This window comes from Labeo rohita, chromosome 13 (genome assembly GCF_022985175.1).
Source record: "Labeo rohita strain BAU-BD-2019 chromosome 13, IGBB_LRoh.1.0, whole genome shotgun sequence".
NCBI lineage: Eukaryota > Metazoa > Chordata > Actinopteri > Cypriniformes > Cyprinidae > Labeo > Labeo rohita.
Window position 1 is genome coordinate 32,756,369 of NC_066881.1, and position 19,414 is coordinate 32,775,782.

The 19,414-nt window shown below is 31.3% G+C and overlaps 1 protein-coding gene across 1 annotated transcript in view; it reads left to right on the forward strand.

The window, feature by feature from the left end:
* The first annotated feature begins 1,422 nt into the window (after positions 1 to 1,422).
* The window catches only part of mertka (c-mer proto-oncogene tyrosine kinase a), a 43,134-nt gene continuing 25,142 nt past the window's right edge, over positions 1,423 to 19,414 (forward strand). The window contains exons 1-5 of the mRNA XM_051125842.1: positions 1,423 to 1,676; positions 4,346 to 4,697; positions 6,072 to 6,172; positions 6,259 to 6,429; positions 18,636 to 18,719. Of these exons, the coding sequence (XP_050981799.1) occupies positions 1,580 to 1,676; positions 4,346 to 4,697; positions 6,072 to 6,172; positions 6,259 to 6,429; positions 18,636 to 18,719 (805 nt within the window). The 5' untranslated portion in view covers positions 1,423 to 1,579. The remainder of the gene's footprint in view (positions 1,677 to 4,345; positions 4,698 to 6,071; positions 6,173 to 6,258; positions 6,430 to 18,635; positions 18,720 to 19,414) is intronic.

Here is a 19,414-nt window from a genome sequence, read left to right on the forward strand (position 1 = left end):
ATCATTACTCCAGACTTCAGTGTCACATGATCCTTCAGAAATCATTCTTATATGCTGATTTGCTGTTCAAGAAACATTTATTATTAATTATAATAATACTTAAAACAGTTTAACCCTTGAACTGTCACCGTCCCACCTGTGGGACGCTTGGTGCTCTTTTTTTTGTTGTCAAATCAAATATTTCAGTAATCATCATAAATTATATATCATTTGAAAGCTTAGAAGCCCAAAAATCATCCTATGAAAACCATTTTGAAATCGGACATTGTGTTACCATGGAAATAGTACTGTAAAATCTTTTGGCGGTCTCCTCCCCCTTAGCGGCGGTATCAAGTGTCATATTACAAAATGCGTTACTGTCTTTTAGAATCCAAACTTTTTATAATCTTGACAAAAAACATGTCATTGGAAAGGTCTGAGTCTCAGGATTTCATATTTTTTCATTTATTTTGTGAGAAAAGTAAAACTGACAGAGAAATTTAGACTTTTGTGACAGAAAAATGCATTTTAAAAAATTCTGTAGAGTTTGTATGGCACCCGGTGGCTGTTTGTGGTATAACGCTCTAAACAAACTTTCACAGGAACCTCATTTTTTTCATGTCAACTTCAAATTTGGAACATAACTTATTTAGACATAAGACTTCAATTTGATATCAAATTTAGGGTAAAACCTGTTATGTAAAATATGTATTTTATATAAAATACAATAAAAATGGTACAGTGCATTTTCTTTTTAGTAAATTTAAACTTCTATAATTTATTAATAATGTATTATTTTGAAAAAAATCCACTTCTGCCAGTGACAGTTAAAGGGTTAAGTATTATTTGATAAATAGAAAGGTCAGTATATATTTTATTTTTTTGGTAAATAGAAATAAATACTTTTATTTAGCAAGGATGTTTTAAATGGATAAAGTGTGAGTGTTGATAAAGACATTTATAATGTTACAAAATATTTATACTTCGGCTAAATGCTGTTCTTCTGAACTTTCAGTAATGAAACTACTCAGCTGTTTTAAACATAATAACAATAAATGTTTTTTGAACAGCAAATCATAATATTAGAATGTTTTCTGAAGAATCATGTGACTACACTGATGCTAAAAAATGTAGGTTTGAAACTACAGGAATAAATTACATTTTTAAATATATTCAAGTAGAAAACAGTTATTTAAATAGTAAAAAAAAATCAAAATTATACTGTTTTTGCTGTACTTTGGCTCAAATAAATGCAGGCTCGGTGAGCAGAAGAGACTTCTTTAAAAGAAAAACACGAGAAACCTTACTGTTCAAAAACTTTTGACTGGTAGTGCATTTAGTGTAGGCCTATACTAAGTTATTTTTATGAGAAGCGCGCATTCCAAACTTCTGTTGTGACGTCACGCCAGGGACAGAGTTCCTCCAACGAGAGCGCGCCTGGAATCAGCTTCACTCGTCACGGCGAAGCGCACGCATTCCTTCGTGTGTTAAATGACCCAGAGAAAGGAGCGAAGAAGATGTTGTTTGACCTGCACATACGCTGCTTCGTGCTTATACTCATCTGACACATTTTTACTGAAGGAAAAAGAAAAGTTGCGCTATGGGATTTATTTTGGGCAAAAGTTTCTCAACGATGTTGCGCTTTTTAACTCCACTGCTCGTCGGTTTGTTTTCACAGTCAGTCAGGCTGACAACTGGTAAGACGTGCGATTTTCTTAAAGTTACTGTGATATTTTTGAGCATGTTTTGAAAGCAACTGAATCAACAACCTTACAAAGTTCAGAAAGTGCTGTTAAAATGTATGTGATGAGATTTGTGTCGTCTGAAATGAGATTTAGCTTTGTTTTTGTCATATGGAATCGATTTATGTTCAGGATCTTTAGGTGGAATTAAGTTGTCAACACAAAACTTTTGCTTTTCTGCGTGGATAAACTTGTTTTAATCGTTTGATTTGTTACTTGTGTACTTGACGGAACCTAATTGAATATTTAAGCAGACTCTACTTAATATTAATGTTGTGAATTAATTTTTAAGATTAATATTACAAACTGTTGGACTTTAATTTACTGTAAAGTTTAGAGGATTAAACTGCTGATATAATAATCTGCCCTAGTTTCATAAAGGTTTAGAAACTGAATAATGCAAGTCTGTGATTCTATTTAGTTCATTTGGTCAATAAATAATAAATAAATAATGAGACTTTACTGAAACTTCACAGTAAATATTCCGAAAGGTTTGTTGTATAGTACTTTTGTTGAAGGTTTTGTTGTTAAATATCAAAAATCAAATTTTATATGAATAAAATAAAATGAATGACAACAGCCTTGGCAAAGGATTATTTATTTAATTAATTATTAAAAAAAGTAAATACATTGATAAATTAAATACTTCTTAGTATGAAATAAATGTCAATCTTCCCTTTTTCTGTGCCCTTCTACAGTAATATTACCAGCTCACATGACAATTTTTTTCTTTTTCTTTTTTTCTTTTTTTGTCAAAGGGAAATCTAAAACCCCTGAAGACACCTTTTTTCTTGAACATTTATTTATTTATTTAATGCAAATATTTTTCAAATTAAAAAGATTAATAATAATTAAAAAAAAAAAACATATTGATAAATTAAATACAATTCGGTATAAAAATAAATCTCAATTTTCCTTTTTTTTCTTTTTTTGTTGAAATAAGGGAAATCTAAAAAAGTTTTTATTCAATGTATTTATTTAATATATTTTAAATACAAATCAAATAAATAAAATTAACTGTAATAATAAAATATTTTTATATTAATACAAATATTTTATATTAATTTAAACAAAGGTGACATAAATATATTACTTAATAAATTAAATCTCAAAATTAAATACAAATCAATTTTCTTCCTTCTATACTCTTCTAGAGTAATATCACCAGTTCCTACGTCGTTGCTTTGTTTAAAAGATTATTATATAAATAGGTTTGACTTAATCAAATGACAGATTGTGAGTCTAAAACAAAATTGAAAAAAATCATAAAAATCATATTTAATATTATTTTTAAATTAAAATTGTATTGTAAATACATGAATTGATAAATTAAATAAAATTCAATATGAAAATAAATCTCAATTTTCCTTTTTTTTCTTTTTTTGTTAAAGTAAGGGAAATCTAAAAAGTTTTTTTTTTTACATGTATTTATTTAATATATTTTAAATGCAAATCAAATAAATAAAATGAACTGTAATAATAAAATATTTTTATATTAATAAAAATATTTTATATTAATTTAAACAAAGGTGACATAAATATATTACTTAATAAATTAAATCTCAAAATTAAATATAAATCAATTTTCTTTTTTTTATACTCTTCTGGGGTAATATTACCAGTTCCTACGTCAAGTTGCATGTGTGTTTGCTCATTTTGTTGCTTTGTTTAAAAGATTTGTTTAAAAGATTATTATATAAATAGGTTTGACTTGATCAAATGACAAAATTTTACTTGGTCAAAAACAAAATTGGTAACATCATTTTTTTTTTTTTTTTTCTTCCATTTATTAAAAATATTTTTTATTCCAGACTCACTTTGATTGAATTAAGCAAAACTTTTAGGGGAAAAAAAGTTTATTAAATATTTTTATACTGCATTTTAGTATGACTTTTATGATTTATAAATCTGTGTTTACTAAATATAGACTTTCCATGCTGGATGTCCACATTTGTATCTGAAACCTCATCAGTGCTTATTGGCATTGTGAAAACTGCTTTATAAGACAGTTATAAAGTGGTTTACAGTATCTTCTAATAAAGAAGTGGAAGTGGTCCGTGTTGAAATTGAATTACCACAGCAGAGAAACATGTGTTAGCCTCATTTTAGCTCTTGGCTTAATGACAAAATAGATTTCTATCACTTAAACATTGATCTACACCACAGCAACTGATGAGGTAATAGTGTACAAGACAATACAATTTAAATGTGTTGTACAAGATCTTTCTGATCAGGTTCCACGCGTCCAAAGATAGTATATATGAACGGCTCTCTCAGTAAAGCTTTGTGTGCTTCCTTTGATAACAGAATCCATCAGAGAAAGAATTTCCTTTTGCTCCTGGAGAACAGGATGCTGGTTTTCCACTGCGTTTCTGAAGCCGTGCCAGATCTGAGTCACTCAATAGAAAATGTCAAAATAACAAGTATTTCCCTTACTGAAAAGTAGTGTGGCCGAAGCACGTGCACCATAGCTTGACATATACCATGGTAGTCAGTGATTACATGCATGTGTTTGCATAAGACTTCAAAAAGACGCTTGGTGTTTCCATAGTATACATACTGTATTATTAATAAATTCTTAATGGCATGCTTATATTTATGAAATGTCTGATTTCCTCAAACAGCTGCTAGTTGGAAACATCCCCTCGCTGTCGTCCACCAGGGAGGTTCGCCTTATTGGGCGAGACAGGGTCGATCTTTCCGAGCAACGCAGGCTTCGGATCCGCCGATTGTCCCGGCACGAGGTCCCAGCGTACATCTGTCACTGGAGGAGATCCAGAAACTGCGCTTCAAACCCACCGTGGGCAAAATCCAGCGGTCAGAGGGGTCAGAGGTCAAGTTTAACTGCACCATCGACATCAATGATAGCAACCAGGAATTGAATATTCTGTGGTTCAGGAACGGTAAGGAAATCCCTGATGGCGTGCAGACAGCGGTCTCCATTCAAGAGACGACCACCCTGCTGTCCACTATAAGGTAATTATGAACAATCCCGACTAATATCCGTCTGAATATGCATGAGCAGATGAACAATCTGCCTGTTTTACAGATTCAAAAATGCAGAAAAGGTGCACACATGCCACAAACCTACATAGAGCTCAGGTGCAGGACAAAACTGAAGCAAAAGACAAACCAGAACCCTGATATAACTGCTTCATAAAAACAAATTATTGCAACGTTTCGACCAGAGTTCCTGTTCCAAGACCTGTTGGTCGAAATGTTGCAATAAATTTTTATGGAGACATCACATTTGTTTTTTGCTTCTGTTTTACATATTAACAGGTGATCTTGTGTTAGTTTAAAAGTCTATTTTTTATGAATTTTGTTTTTGTCAATGTAAAGGAATTTATTTTTTATTTATTTAATAAAAAAATATATATTTTTAAATAAATTGTGAATCATAAAAATATTAACAGATGATCTTGTGTTAGTTTTAAAGTCTATTTTTGATTAACTTTCTTTTTGTCAGTGTAAGGGAAATCTAGAACCCCTGAAGATGCACTTTGTTTTCTAGAGCACTTTATTTATTTAATAAAAATATTTTAAAAATAAAATAGATTAATAATCATACAAATAAATAAATAAAAATAATAAAATATGTAAAAAGTAACTTTTACAAATTTTTATTCAAATTCTAAATACATTAGTTTGTTAAATGAACCTCAATTTTCCTATTTTTCATATGCTCTTTTACAGTAATATTACAGCATCTATGACTGGATTTTTTTTATGAGTTTTGTTTTGTCAATGTAAAGGAAATCTAGAACCCCTGAAGGCACACTTTGTTTTCTAGAACACTTTATTTATTTAATAAAAAAATATAAAAAAAAAATAGATTAATAATCATAAATCATTTTCCTATTTTTTCTTATGCTCTTTTACAGTAATATTACCAGCTCCCATTACAATTTTTTGATGAATATTTTTTTGTCAATGTAAAGAATCTAAAACCCCTAAGACACTTTTTTTTAGCACACTTTATTTTATTTAATAAAAGTATTATTTTTTTTATTTTATTAAATACATTTAAAAAATATATAGTAATAATTTTTTTATAGTAATATACTAGTAATGTTGTTTTTTTGCACCCTGAGATTACAGATTTTCAAATAGTTGTGTTTCGGCCAAATATTGTCCTATCCTAGCAAACCATACATCAATGCTTATTTATTAGCTTTCAGATGATGTATAAATCTCAATTTAAAACAATTGACCCTTATGACTGGTTTTGTAGTCCAGGGTCACATTTTTTGGACTCCAAAGTTGTAAAATAAATTTTTAAAGGACATTTTGTTTTGTAAATATTGTCAGAAATGTTCTTGATTTATTTCCTTTGACATCATCTTTCAGCATTAAAAGTGTCCAGAGAGCAGATGCTGGAGAATATCACTGCAGGCTTAGTGTCAGTAACAAGATCATTGAGTCAAATCCCATCATCATAGAGGTGGAGGGTAAGTAAACCTTCAACTCAGCGACACAAACTTTAGCTTGTGCGTTTTAGATGTTTGATGTTTTGCCACATTTTACTCAAATCCAGGCCTGCCGACCTTCACTATACAGCCGAGTGATGTGAACATTACGAGAAATACTCCCTTCACGTTGACCTGTGAGGCGGTCGGTCCTCCCGGCCCTGTGACCATCAAGTGGCTTCACAAAGGCAAGAGATTTGCAGAACGCAATGAGTCTTCCAGCACCATCACCACTGAAGGTACGAACATGTGAGCTTTGTAAGACGCCTCAGAAATGCTTTCGTTTCTTAACACCTTGTTGTCAGTATAGCAGAAAATTCAAAGGCCTTTAAAGTGACATCTGGGTGAAAAAAAATCTCTGAATTCAGAAAGAATTTTTTGCTACACACACAGTGCTTTTTCATTACGGTAATAGAGTTGTTGTCCACATGATCATTTTTAGAGAATTGGAAGTTTTACCACAAGGTTGTACTTTCCCAAGTGCTTGTTGACACTGAATGACCCTTCAGTACACGGTGTTACAGATGACAAAAAACATGATGAACTGTTCCTCTGGTAAATCAGGACATCCTTATTGCAGGAAAATATTGGTCGGCAGAACTTTAGTCGATCGACAGCAAACAATAGAAATCAAACTTTGATTACACTTCAAGTGTTGAGTGAGGACTAGCAGGTGTTTGTGGACATAAAAAAGTCATTCAGAAGGGTTGTTTTATTAAACAAAGTCTGTAAGATTTATAGCATATTTAAGTGTTAATAAATTGCATTGGGCCACATAAATAAGAATTGATTTTGACTATCTTTATTTTGTTTATGTACTGTATTAATACAGTTTTCATTCAAATTTTAGTTGAAGTTTTAAAATTTGGTAATCGTTTTTGTAATTGTATTATTTAATTTTAGCACTATTTTTTCAGTTTTAGTCATTTTAGCCTTTAAACTTATTTCAGTTGTCAGTGCAATATTTCTTATTCTTAGTTTTTTCTCATTTTTTTCAGTAATATTTATATTTTCTTTTTTAGTTTAGTTTTTGTAATATTTTTGTTTAGCATTTCAAATTTTCGTTTAACTATTTTAAATTTAATCTTTGCAGTAATATTTATATTTTTCTTTTTTTCTTTTTTCTTTTTTCTAATATTTTTGTTTATCTTTAATTCAGTTTTAATTTTAGCAATTTTAGTACTTCAACTTAAACTTATTTCAGTTAGCTGCCAGTGAAAATATTTCAGATTTTTAGTTAGCTATTTTTTCTTTTTTTCAGTAATATTTGTATTTTGCATATTTTTTTTCTTTTTTTTTTTTTTTTTTTTTTTATATTTTTGTTTTGTCAACTTAAACTTATTTCAGTTAGCTGCCAGTGAAAATATTTCAGATTTTTAGTTAGCTATTTTTTCTTTTTTTCAGTAATATTTGTATTTTGCATATTTTTTTTATTTTTTTTTTTTAATATTTTTGTTTTGTCAACTTAAACTTATTTCAGTTAGTTGTCAGTGCAACATTTCTAATTTTAATTTAACTATTTTAAGTTAAATTCTTTCAATAATATTTAGTTTTTGCATATTTTTTTCTTTTTTATTTATTTTTTAAATATTTTTGTCCATCTTTAATTCATTTTTAATTTTAGTCATTTTCCTTCGACTTAAAATTATTTCGGTTAGTTGCCAGTGCAACATTTCTAATTTTCATTGAACTATTTAAAGTTTTTTTTTTTTCAGTAATATTTATATTTTGCATTTTTTTTCTTTTTTAAAAATATTTTTGTTTATCTTTAATTCAGTTTTAATTTAAGTAATTTTAGTACTTCAACTTAAACTTATTTCGGTTAGTTGTTAGTGCAACATTTCTAATTTTCATTGAACTATTTCAAGTTTAATTTCTTTTTCTTTTTTAGTTTTGTGTAATTTTAGTGAATATATTGCAGTGAATAGCCTTATTTCATTAGCATTGTGCAGCAGCAAGAATCTGAGCTCTGCTTCTCTCTTGTGCATTTACTTTCCAAACAGATGATGTCATAAAACCTCTTAAATCTATTTTTATTGCCTAGCCTTCTAAAGTGATTATAATTTCCAATTTTCTGGAAAGTAATCTGTTTCACATTCCAAGCGGGGGTCATGTATTCCCTCGCAGTCCCACGGCTGAGATCATACAGCACATTTTGTTTTCTGCAGTTATGGAAAATGTGCATATATCAGATATTGTGAAACGTAACTAAGCTTACAGGAACCTACTGAAGCTGGCTTGTGCGTGTATTTTTCGACTCTCAATGCTATGGATTTGGAAACGTTTCCACATTGCAAGCGCAAAATAACTCTGATTAATCAGCCATGCTAAAGCTAGTATGTGGAGCTAAACTTTGCGAGGGAGAAACTATCTTCAAAGTCTCTTCTGTATGTTTTTACTGTAGGGACAGTGGGATAAAATCTTGTGCTGATGACAACAGTTTACTCTGATAATTGAGCAGTCACACTGCACTGATTGCAATGAGGACCAGTGATGATGACTGCAGTGCTTTAAAATGTTAATAATTTCCTTTTTTGATCATATCAAGAGGTATAATTAAATCTGTTTTAGTTTTGATGAGTCATTTAATTGATGAAAGGGAAATTCATCCTATGTCATTATTTTAAACAATTTATCCATGTATGTAGATAAGTTTTACTAGCTTTTTTAAATTTCAGTTTTAGTAATTTTAGTACTTAAACCTATTTCAGTTAGTTGTCAGTGCAACATTTTTGGCTAACTAGTTTAAGTTAAAACATTTTTTTCAGAAATATTTATATTTTGCATATTTTTATGTATTATTATTTATATATATTTATATATTATTACATTATTTTTGTTTAACTTTATTTCAGTTTTAATTTTGGTAATTTTAGTACTTCAACTGAAAATTATTTCAGTTAGTTTTCAGTGCAACATTTCTAATTTTCATTAGAATTTTCAACTACACTGTAAAAAATAAAAAACACAATTTGTTGAGTCAGCTTAAAATAATTTGTTACCCTGCTGCCTTACAATTTTAAGTTCAGTCAACTAAAATACGTTTATACAGCTTGAAATGTTAAGTTGTACTAAGTAACAACTTAGATATTTGTGTTTGCTAAACTTAACAGATGGGTAAGTAACCCAGCTGCCTTAAAATTTTAAGTTGATTCAACTCAAATATCTAAGTTGTCACTTAGTATAATTTAACATTTCAAGTTGAATAAAGTTTTTTTGAGTTGACTGAACTTAAAATTTTAAGGCAGCCAGGTTACAAATTATTTTAAGTTGACTCAATACATTGTTTTTTACAGTGTACATGTTCTTGTTATTTTTTTTCTACTTTTTTTTAAGTGTCATTAAAATCACTGTAAAAAAATCAATAAAATAGGGTGTAATGTACTGTATTAACACATAGGAATTTTCCACATTTATTTATTTATTTTTTTACAGGTGTTTCACCTGTATTTTGAATTTTGTACTTCATTTAATTAACAGTGTAGTATTATAATTAGATAATATATATATTTATTTTTATTAGATTTTAGAATTTTCTGTGTTCGTCTTAATTTTTGGTATGTTTTTGTCATTTTTACTAGCTTTTCAAAATATGTCTATAGAATTTTTTAATTCTTTTTATCATTTTAATTTAATTTTGGTTTTGTTTTTTTAGTTGTAGTTATTTTAGTGCAAAAATTAGAAATGTTACCTTGGGACTTGGCAAGGTTATTTTATTTTATTTTATTTTATTTTTCAGTTAACTAGAATATTTTTTATGGTTTTAGTTTTCGTTAATTATAATAACCCTGCTGGTAACATATGCTGGACTTCTTCCGTGCATTTCCATGTTACATCTGTTGCAACTTCTGTTTTATTGCGACTTTAACTTATTAAACCTGGCATGTATTTCATCCCATGGTATACTATCCTAAATTGTTAAAAAGTGTTATTTTTTTTAGACTGATTTATTATTATTTTAAAATTCCCATTGACTCTTTTGACTTGTCTAGTCCGCCTAGCAACCGCATTACAATACTCTGGCTATTACCCAGAATCCTCTAGCATGGTAGCAGTGATCACTCACAGTTTCAGCAACTGCTTCAATGTTTTTTGTGGTTAATCTCCTAGATATGTTAATCGTTTTCTTGGCAACAGGCGTAAACCTCACTTATTGTGAAAGCAGGAGTTTTATGGTTAAAGTTTACTCAACCAGTGCTGAGTACACACAAAAGCCTCATTCAGGGGCCCCGGCATCCCTGCAGAGCCTTGTAAAGAACAGACTGATCAAACTTCAGCTGGCTGGAGCCGGGAGCTCTTTGAAAGGATTTTTAATGCTTCTTTGCAGGACTGTGCTTTCAAAAATAATAATCATCTCATCAGGAACCATTTCAGTTGTAAATACTGGCGTTTATGGTCCTTTGAAGATTAAAAACAGTTCTTGATGTTACATTATAGGTCCTTCATATCAGCCTATTGGTTCTGGATATCTATGATCCATTAAAGAAACTAAAAGTGAAGAGCTTTTGAACTCTTTAATGCACTGTGGATAGTTTGCTGAAGAACTGAACTACACTGTAAATTATTTTGAAGATGTTAAATAAAACAAAAATGACTGGAGTATGTTTTACATGAAAATACTAAATATTTCTACTTCAAAGTTTCACTTCTGATTCAATATATTGCTGTTTCTTTGTGATTATTTTCACTCATAATATGCTTATTTTAGTGAAAATATACATTTTTTTCCGGTGTACTTAAACGGTCATATACTATTGCTGTTGTGTTTTGATTGGTTGGTAGAGTGTTCTGAATGGTTGCTACGGAGTTGTTAGAATGTTGATTAGTGGTTGCTGTGTTGTTGAGTGGTTGCTGAGGCGCTGTTACTGTTGCTAGGTGGATGTTGTGGTGTTCTGAGTGGTTGCTAAGGCGCTGTTAGTGTTGCTAGGTGTTTGGAGTTCACCATGGTTGCAAAGGAGTTAGAATGTCGGTTGGTGGTTGCTGTGGTGTTCTGAGTGGTTGCTAAGAGCTGTTAGTGTTGCTAGGTGGATGTTTTGGCGTTTTGAGTGGTTGCTAAGGCGCTGTTAGTGTTGCTAGGTGGTTGGAGTTCACCATGGTTGCAAAGGAGTTAGAATGTTGGTTGGCTGTTGCTGTGGTGTTCTGAGTGGTTGCTAAGGAGCTGTTAGTGTTGCTAGGTGAATGTTGTGATGTTCTGAGTGGTTGCTAAGGAGTTGTTAGAATGTTGGCTGGTGGTTGCTGTGGTGTTGAATGGTTGCTAAGGCACTGTTAGTTTTGCTAGGTGCATGTTGTGGTGTTCTGAATGGTTGCTATGGAAATGTTAAGAGTGTTGCTAGATGGATGTTGTGGTGTTGTGCTCTAAATGGTTGCTAAGGAGTTGTCAGTGTTACGATACGGTTGCTGTGATGTTCTGAGTGGTATCTAAGGAGTTGATAGAATGTTGCTTGGTGGTTGCTAGGGAGATGTTAAAAGTGTTTCTAGGCAGTTGCTGTGATGTTCTGAATGGTTGCAATGGAGTTGTTAGAATGTGCGTTGTGATTGCTGTGGTGTTGAGTGGTTGCTAAGAAGCTGTTTGTGTTGCTAGGTGTTTGTTTGTTGTGGTGTTCTGAATGGTTGCTAAGGAGTTGTCAGTGTTGCAGTGTGGTTTCTGTGATGTTCTGAGTGGTATCTAAGGAGTTGTTGGAATGTTTCTTGATGATTGTTGTGATGTTCTGAGTGGTTGCTAAGGAGTTGTTAGAATGTTGGTTAGTGGTTGCTGTGATGTTGAGTGGTTGCTAAGGAGCTGTTAGTGTTGCTAGGTGGATGTTTCGGTGTTCCGAGTGGTTGCTAAGGCGTTAGTGTTGCTAGGTGGTTGGAGTTCACCATGGTTGCTAAGGAGTTAGAATGTTGGTTAGTGGTTACTGTGATGTTGAGTGGTTGCTAAGGAGCTGTTAGTGTTGCTAGGTGGATGTTGTGATGTTCTGAGTGGTTGCTAAGGAGCTGTAAGAATGTTGGTTAGTGGTTGCTGTGGTGTTGAGTGGTTGCTAAGGCGCTGTTAGTTTTGCTAGGTGGATGTTGTGGTGTTCTGAATGGTTGCTAAGGAATTGTTAAGAGTGCTGCTAGATGGATGTTGTGGTGTTGTGCTCTAAATGGTTGCTAAGGAGTTGTCAGTGTTACGATACGGTTGCTGTGATGTTCTGAGTGATATCTAATGAGTTGACAGAATGTTGCTTGGTGGTTGCTAGGGAGATGTTAAAAGTGTTTCTAGGCAGTTGCTGTGATGTTCTGAATGGTTGCAATGGAGTTATTAGAATGTGCGTTGTGATTGCTGTGGTGTTGAGTGGTTGCTAAGGAGCTGTTAGTGTTGCTAGGTGGATGTTTTGGTGTTCCGAGTGGTTGCTAAGGCGTTAGTGTTGCTAGGTGGTTGGAGTTCACCATGGTTGCTAAGGAGTTAGAATGTTGGTTGGTGGTTACTGTGATGTTGAGTGGTTGCTAAGGAGCTGTTAGTGTTGCTAGGTGTTAGTTTGTTGTGGTGTTCTAAATGGTTGATGTTCTAGGTTATTGTTAGATTATCTAATTATCTAAATTATCTAAAATAATAATTTTTAAAATAGATAATTATTTAAATACATATTTTAACGATTTAAACACATTAATTGGTAAATAGACATTTAGACATACTATATATTAAGTATATATATAATTGCTGTACAAAATGTGAATTTGTGGAACTAAATCATGGCATTTCTTCATGGTTTTTTTTTTTTTTTTTGTGATAGGTGCAGTTTCATAGACCTGGTGCTTGTTATTCAAATGCATTATTAAAGTAGCTATGTTTCCATCCAGATTTCCAAATATTTTGAGAATAAAGCACCGTTTCCATCCAACAAGATGAAAAGAACAAAATACTAACTTTCTGATGAACTGGTGGAAAATATCACTAAGAAAAAGTTCATTTGCTGCAGTAGGAGAAAACACTTTTTTTCATATGTAATAAATTACTTGTGTCTCAAAGTGCTCAGATGAATAACACAAACGTGGTCATGTTATCTTGCTATTGGAGGCTGATGCCTGCTGTTTGGGAATGTAGTCTTGTAAGATGGTTGAAGGAAGAAATCATACCGAACCACTTTGATGACAGTCTTTGCCTCAGGCATTTCAGCTTGACCAAAACAACATTTCAGATGCTATGGAATGAGGTCCGTCCACTGGTTAGTCCAGTTATGCTGTCCCACCACTCAAAGTCACATGACTATTTTTGAGGCATATCAAGGAAATATGTATGTTTGCTTTTTCATTCATAGTTAATGCATGTTTTCGTATTGATTTTTCAATGCACATTTTTAGAGTTTCTGCACATCTTGCCGTTTCCATGCATTTTTTTTAAGTGCATAAAAATAGGCCGATGGAAACATTTTGGAAATAGTTTGCTACAGTTTCTTAACTGGTAAAACATGTAAAACTATGTAATTTTTGTAATTCGCCTTAAATTAGACGTGTAGTTAATTTTGGGTCCTGACTGCAGAGGTGTTATTCACTATCCACCACTGCTCTATATCTAGTTAAAGATCGGTAAATGCACATCCAGAAGGCTATTAACAGTTTAAAATGGCTTTTATCTGGCTCTGAATCTGACAGCTTCAATTCACTGACAGATCAATTCATTTTGAAGATCAGGTATGCCCATTTCTAAGTGAAATAAGTGCATTTTTCACCTCTTGTGTATGTAGGACACAAAAAGGCTCTCCAAGATTGTGGTAAAACCACATTCTGTCTCACTTCTCCTTGTAAAGTGCCATTTCTTACTGGAATTGTTTCAAACAATGTGAATAGAGAAAGCCTCTGATTTTCCATGTTGACCTCGGGCTCACTGTCCTGTCGGACTCACAATGGCTGCATTACGTAATGCACACACAAACACTTTCTTTCTCTCTCTGGATGCTGTGATGTGTGTTTCCATAAAGAGGGAACTAGTTAGAGCTGGATATGACAGTTTCCCGTGTGAGGACTGGCCAGTAACTGCTCAAGTTTCAAAATGTGCACATAAAATGCTGAATTTGGTGAAGCCATTGAAACCACTGCCACTGCGAATGTGCTTAATCATTCAGCGCATATTTTGCACTGGCTACAGTTGCGTTTAGATGCAAGACTCAAAACTGAAATATGAATGAAAGATTACAAACTGTTCCCTACATGTTCAAAAACTGAAATAAAATATGGGTAGATGGTTGATAGTTGTATTTACTAAGCAGTTGCAACAGTGTTACTATAGTGTAGTTGTAGTGATTGTTAGTGTATTGTTAAGATGTTTTGTAAATGTTAGAGTCTTTTATATTTTTATCCTGATAAAATGTTGAATGATTTAAAATGCAGTTTTTAAAATTGGGTTAATAGGGTTAATAAATAACGTAAATAAAGTTTGTTACGGCCAAATAAAATGTTGGCATTTTATTAATTAGGCCTATTATTATTGTTATTATTAATAATAAAAATAAAAACATTAAACTTTTCAATTCAATTCAATTCAAATTTATTTGTATAGCGCTTTTCACGATACATATCGTTGCAAAGCAGCTTTACACCAAATTGACATTTTTACAATACATGTAGTAGTAGCTTGATGTACATATGGCAGAGATGTGTGGTAAAGATCAATTAATGACGTAATCAAACAGACAAAGAACACTATAAATTAGTAGCAGAATTCGGTAGTGCTGTATGTTGTTTCAGGGTTGGCATCATCTGAAGTCCTCTGTGGGGTTGGCATCATCTCTTCTTAAGTGTTCTGGATCCACACTGGAGCTTGTGATTGTGGGGTGTCAATCCCATGGCAGAAACAGAGAACAAATAGGAACATAATTAGCGTAGCTGCTGTTCAAACTAAGAAAAGGAAGGTTTGTTAAACCAGAGCTAAAAGATTAATAATGAACATTTGATCAGATATAGCTGCAGAAAAAGTTTATGAGATGCATTATTTGAATGCTTGGCTAAAAAGATGTGTCTTTAATCTAGATTTAAACAGAGAGAGTGTGTCTGAACCCCGAACATTATCAGGAAGGCTGTTCCAGAGTTTAGGAGCCAAATGTGAAAAAGCTCTACCTCCTTTAGTGGACAAAAACTAAGATAAAATAAGACATTTTACAATTATAATGTATAATTCTAAAAAAATCAAATATTAAAAACAGAAGATATATTACCGTCATAATATTTCATTACAACTTTGTATTTATAAAAAAATTCTAAGAAAAATTGCAGTTCTGAAGTTTATTAAATTGTATTTAAGATGCAGAACTCTACAATTTGCCCTAAATTTTGTTTTATTAATTATTTATAATAATATGAAGAAAAAGAATAAATAAAAATATTTTTAAAATAAGAAATATTGCTATTTTAATGAATAAATAATTCTAATAATAAATAAAATATTAAACAAACAAGAAATATTACCGTTATAATATTTTCATTAAAACATTGTATTTAAGAAAAATTATAAGAATAATTTTATTTTACAGTACAACAGTAAAATTGTAATTCTAAAGGTTATTAAAATGTATTTAAAATGCAGTTTTAAAAAAGCAGCTCTGCCTGTTTGTAGGGCTGCACAATTTGGCCTAAATTTTATTTTGTTTATTATTTAAGAAATATAGAAAAGAAATATAAAAATAAGAAATATTGCTATTTTAATGAATGAGTAATTCTTGTAATAAATACAATATTAAACAAACAAGAAATATTACAGTTTTTATTAAAATATTCTCATTAAAACATTGTATTTAAGAAAAATAAGAATAATTTTATTTTACAGTGCAACAGTAAAATTACAATTTTAAGTTTATTTAAATTGTATTTAAAATGAAGTTTAAAAAGGCAGATCTGCTTGTTTGTAGACCTGCACAATTTGCCCCAAATTGTCATTTTATTAATTATTATTAATAATAAGAAAAAGAATAAATAAAAAAATAAACAAAATAATAAAAATATATATACTTAGAATTATTGTCTAATTTTATTAAAAACAGTTTTATTTTACATAACAGCTGTAAAATTACAGTACTGACGTTTATGGGTCACTCTAATTTCTAAAATGTTAAACCAGCACGCTTTTATTTATTTTAATTTTTTTGCGAAAAACTGAATGGAACCCTTAAAGCTTCTTTCTAGTTGACAAGAGCAGGTTTATGAGCGTATCTCATTGCAAATTTAGCAAGATGGTTGGTGCATGTTTAATTTTCAAATGCTGTAAGCAACCCAAACTGAGAACAGATGCAGATATAAGTTTGTGTGGAGCAGCATTAACTGCAAACCAAGGCACTATGCGACTCTAAAAACACCACATCATGAGCTACTTGTGTAGAAGTACACAATTAAACATGCTCAACATATATTTGCTTAATTAAATTGCAACAAGTGGTTTTGTTTAATTAAATTCATTTTGATTAATCAGGCAGTTCCAGCTGCTGGGATGTTTTTTTTGCCAGTCTAAACCTTACTATTTAGTTGGTAATCAAAGATACTCTAAATGTTAGAGTTACCATGGTACATACTGAAAAAACATCATTTGTTAGCGTTAAAGTAAACGCTATACCAGAGCAATCTCAAATTCTGTTGGATGCATATGCAGGGCCTGCTAGCATGGCTATTCTCCAAACCTGATAATTACAGGCCATCAGAAGTGTAGCGTTCACTTCCTGGCACCCGTACAGACCCGTACAATCTGTCCAGCCTGCCTGCATGCTTTTTGTAACCAAAAGTCAGCTTCTTTTAGAAGCTTTTTTTGTAAATTTGCTATATTTAGTCAGTTTGGTTTATGAAAAGAATTTTGGAGAGACTCCATTTGTATGGAGTCAAATGATCAGTCATTTTTCTGATAAACTAAAGCTAAAAATATGACTTTAACTTTGCAAAATGTTCCTTTTCAGATCTTTGAAAAAGTTCAAACCCTGTTCATATGGCAACTCTTTGCGATTAATTAGTTTCAAATGCATGGTTATATTTGAATATATTTGAAGGTTGTTTGTTTACATTGCTTTTTAACTAAATCATCTCTGGGTAAGAGGCAGAAAAAGTCTTCTTGTCTTCTTAAGGGAGGTCTGCCTCAAGAATAATTGATGCAAAACATCCCTGTGAGTTGGTTTCAGCAAATTAGGTTTCATTTAGGAAAGTTTATGTGCAAGAAACCTCGCTTTTCCATATCCAGACTGAACCCGTAATCATTCCTACATCGAAAGCTGCCGTCTATTATTTAAATTTGCATCTTTTTCCAGACGCTGTTTCATTAGCATAGTTCAGTCGCTTGAAACGGCACGATCTATCCCACTGACAGTCGGGGATAGACACGTTTGATGCTAAGAAACATGTCAACAACCAAACAAGTAGCTTCCTGTCAGCTTTATTGGGGGAAGCAATGTGTCCTTTGTGGCAGCGGCTCTGAAATGCACTCGCACAAAAGGGATATTATGGCTGGGCTTGTGTCAGAGTGGGACTGGAGTGTTGGCGTGGAGTGGCACTGAAAGATTTGTACTGTGCGACACGCTGGCGGTGAAAGTTACGCGGTCCTGCGTGTGCTCGACCTCCACCATTGATGCAAAGCTTGTGGTGCTGATTATGTCACAGACTCTATTATTTTGGTTTTAACCACCATTAGTGGCTCCAAATGGATTTAGTAATATACACTACCGTTCAAAAGTTTGGGGTCAGTAAGACTTGTAATAGTCTTTAAAGAAGTCTCTTATGCTCATCAAGGCTGCATTTATTTGATTAAAAATATAGAAAAAAAACAGTAATATTGCAAAATGTTTTTACAATATAAAATAATGTTTTTTATTTTAACATAAAATAGAATTTATTCCTGTGATGAAAAGCTGAATTTTTATCAGCTGTTACTCCAGTCTTAAGTGTCACATGATCCTTCAGAAATCATTCTAATATGCAGATTTATTATTAGAATGATCAGTGTTGGATAATATCAACAGTTGTGCTGCCAAATATTTTTTGGAACCTGTGATTTTTTTTTTTTTTTTTTTTTTTTTTTTCTTCAGGATTCTTTCATGAATAACAAGTTTAAAAAGTACAGTGTTTATTCAAAATATAAATATTTTATAACAATGTAAATTATTTATTATGAACTTTTAATAAACTTTTAATTATTAACTTAATACATCCTTGGTGAATAAAAGTATTAATTTCTTAAAAAAAAAAAAAAAGAAAGAAAGAAACAATAAAAATGTACTGACCCCAAACTTTTGAACGGTAGTGTATATGTACAGTTAGTTGTGCAAAACTAACAGCCAAGATGGTTTCCAGATTTGTTAGTGTGTTTGTGTGGTCTCTTCTTCTCTCCAAGGCTGCTTTTATTTGTTCAAATATACAGTAAAAGTCAGAAATATTTTTTACCATTTAACAGCCCTGTTTTCTATGTGAATATATTTTAAAATGTAATTTATTTCTTTAACTAAACCTGAATTTTCAGCTGATGCACCCACTCAGTACAGCTGTGAAGCTCACAATGAGAAAGGCCTCACTGTATCCAGAGAAGCTCACATCAATATAAAAGGTAAAGACTGTCTGAGACCAGTGGATTTATTATATTATATTATATTATATTATAATTTATATGCTATATTATTTTTAGATTTTCAAGTTATGTTATTATTTGAGTTTTTTTTTCTTTTTTTTTTATTATTACTATTTTATTTAGCTTTTAATTAATTATTTTAATTAATTAATTATTTTTTCATGTGGTTCGTAGACGAAAAAGGGTTTAAGCATAAAAACAATAAGTGTAATACTGCTTTAAATTGTTTAAAAAAAGAAAACGTTTGCTGTTTGCCTTTTTGTTTTTCTGAGCAAAAAATAAATATACATTTTTGCCTAATTTACAGAAGACACACACTAAAATGTCATTCAGTGTAACAATCTTGTCAGGCATATTTACAACAAAAATCAATTTATGACATATTAAACGACAAATTACTTTCACCTCAAATACTAATTAGTTGTAATTCTACATTTTTTAAATTTGCTACTATCCTAGGTTTTACCCATTTGTCAGTAAGAATTTTTTACTAATTTAAAACAAAGTAATATTTATTATGTATAATCTTTTATATACTTTAATATGTACAGGTCAGAATAAACATGTTGTTTTTATATAAATAATGTTACACTGAATGACAACCAAATTTTGACATTTTATTCTTTAAAAGCCTATCTGAACCCTCTTTATTTACATTTAATGTGCTTTCTATG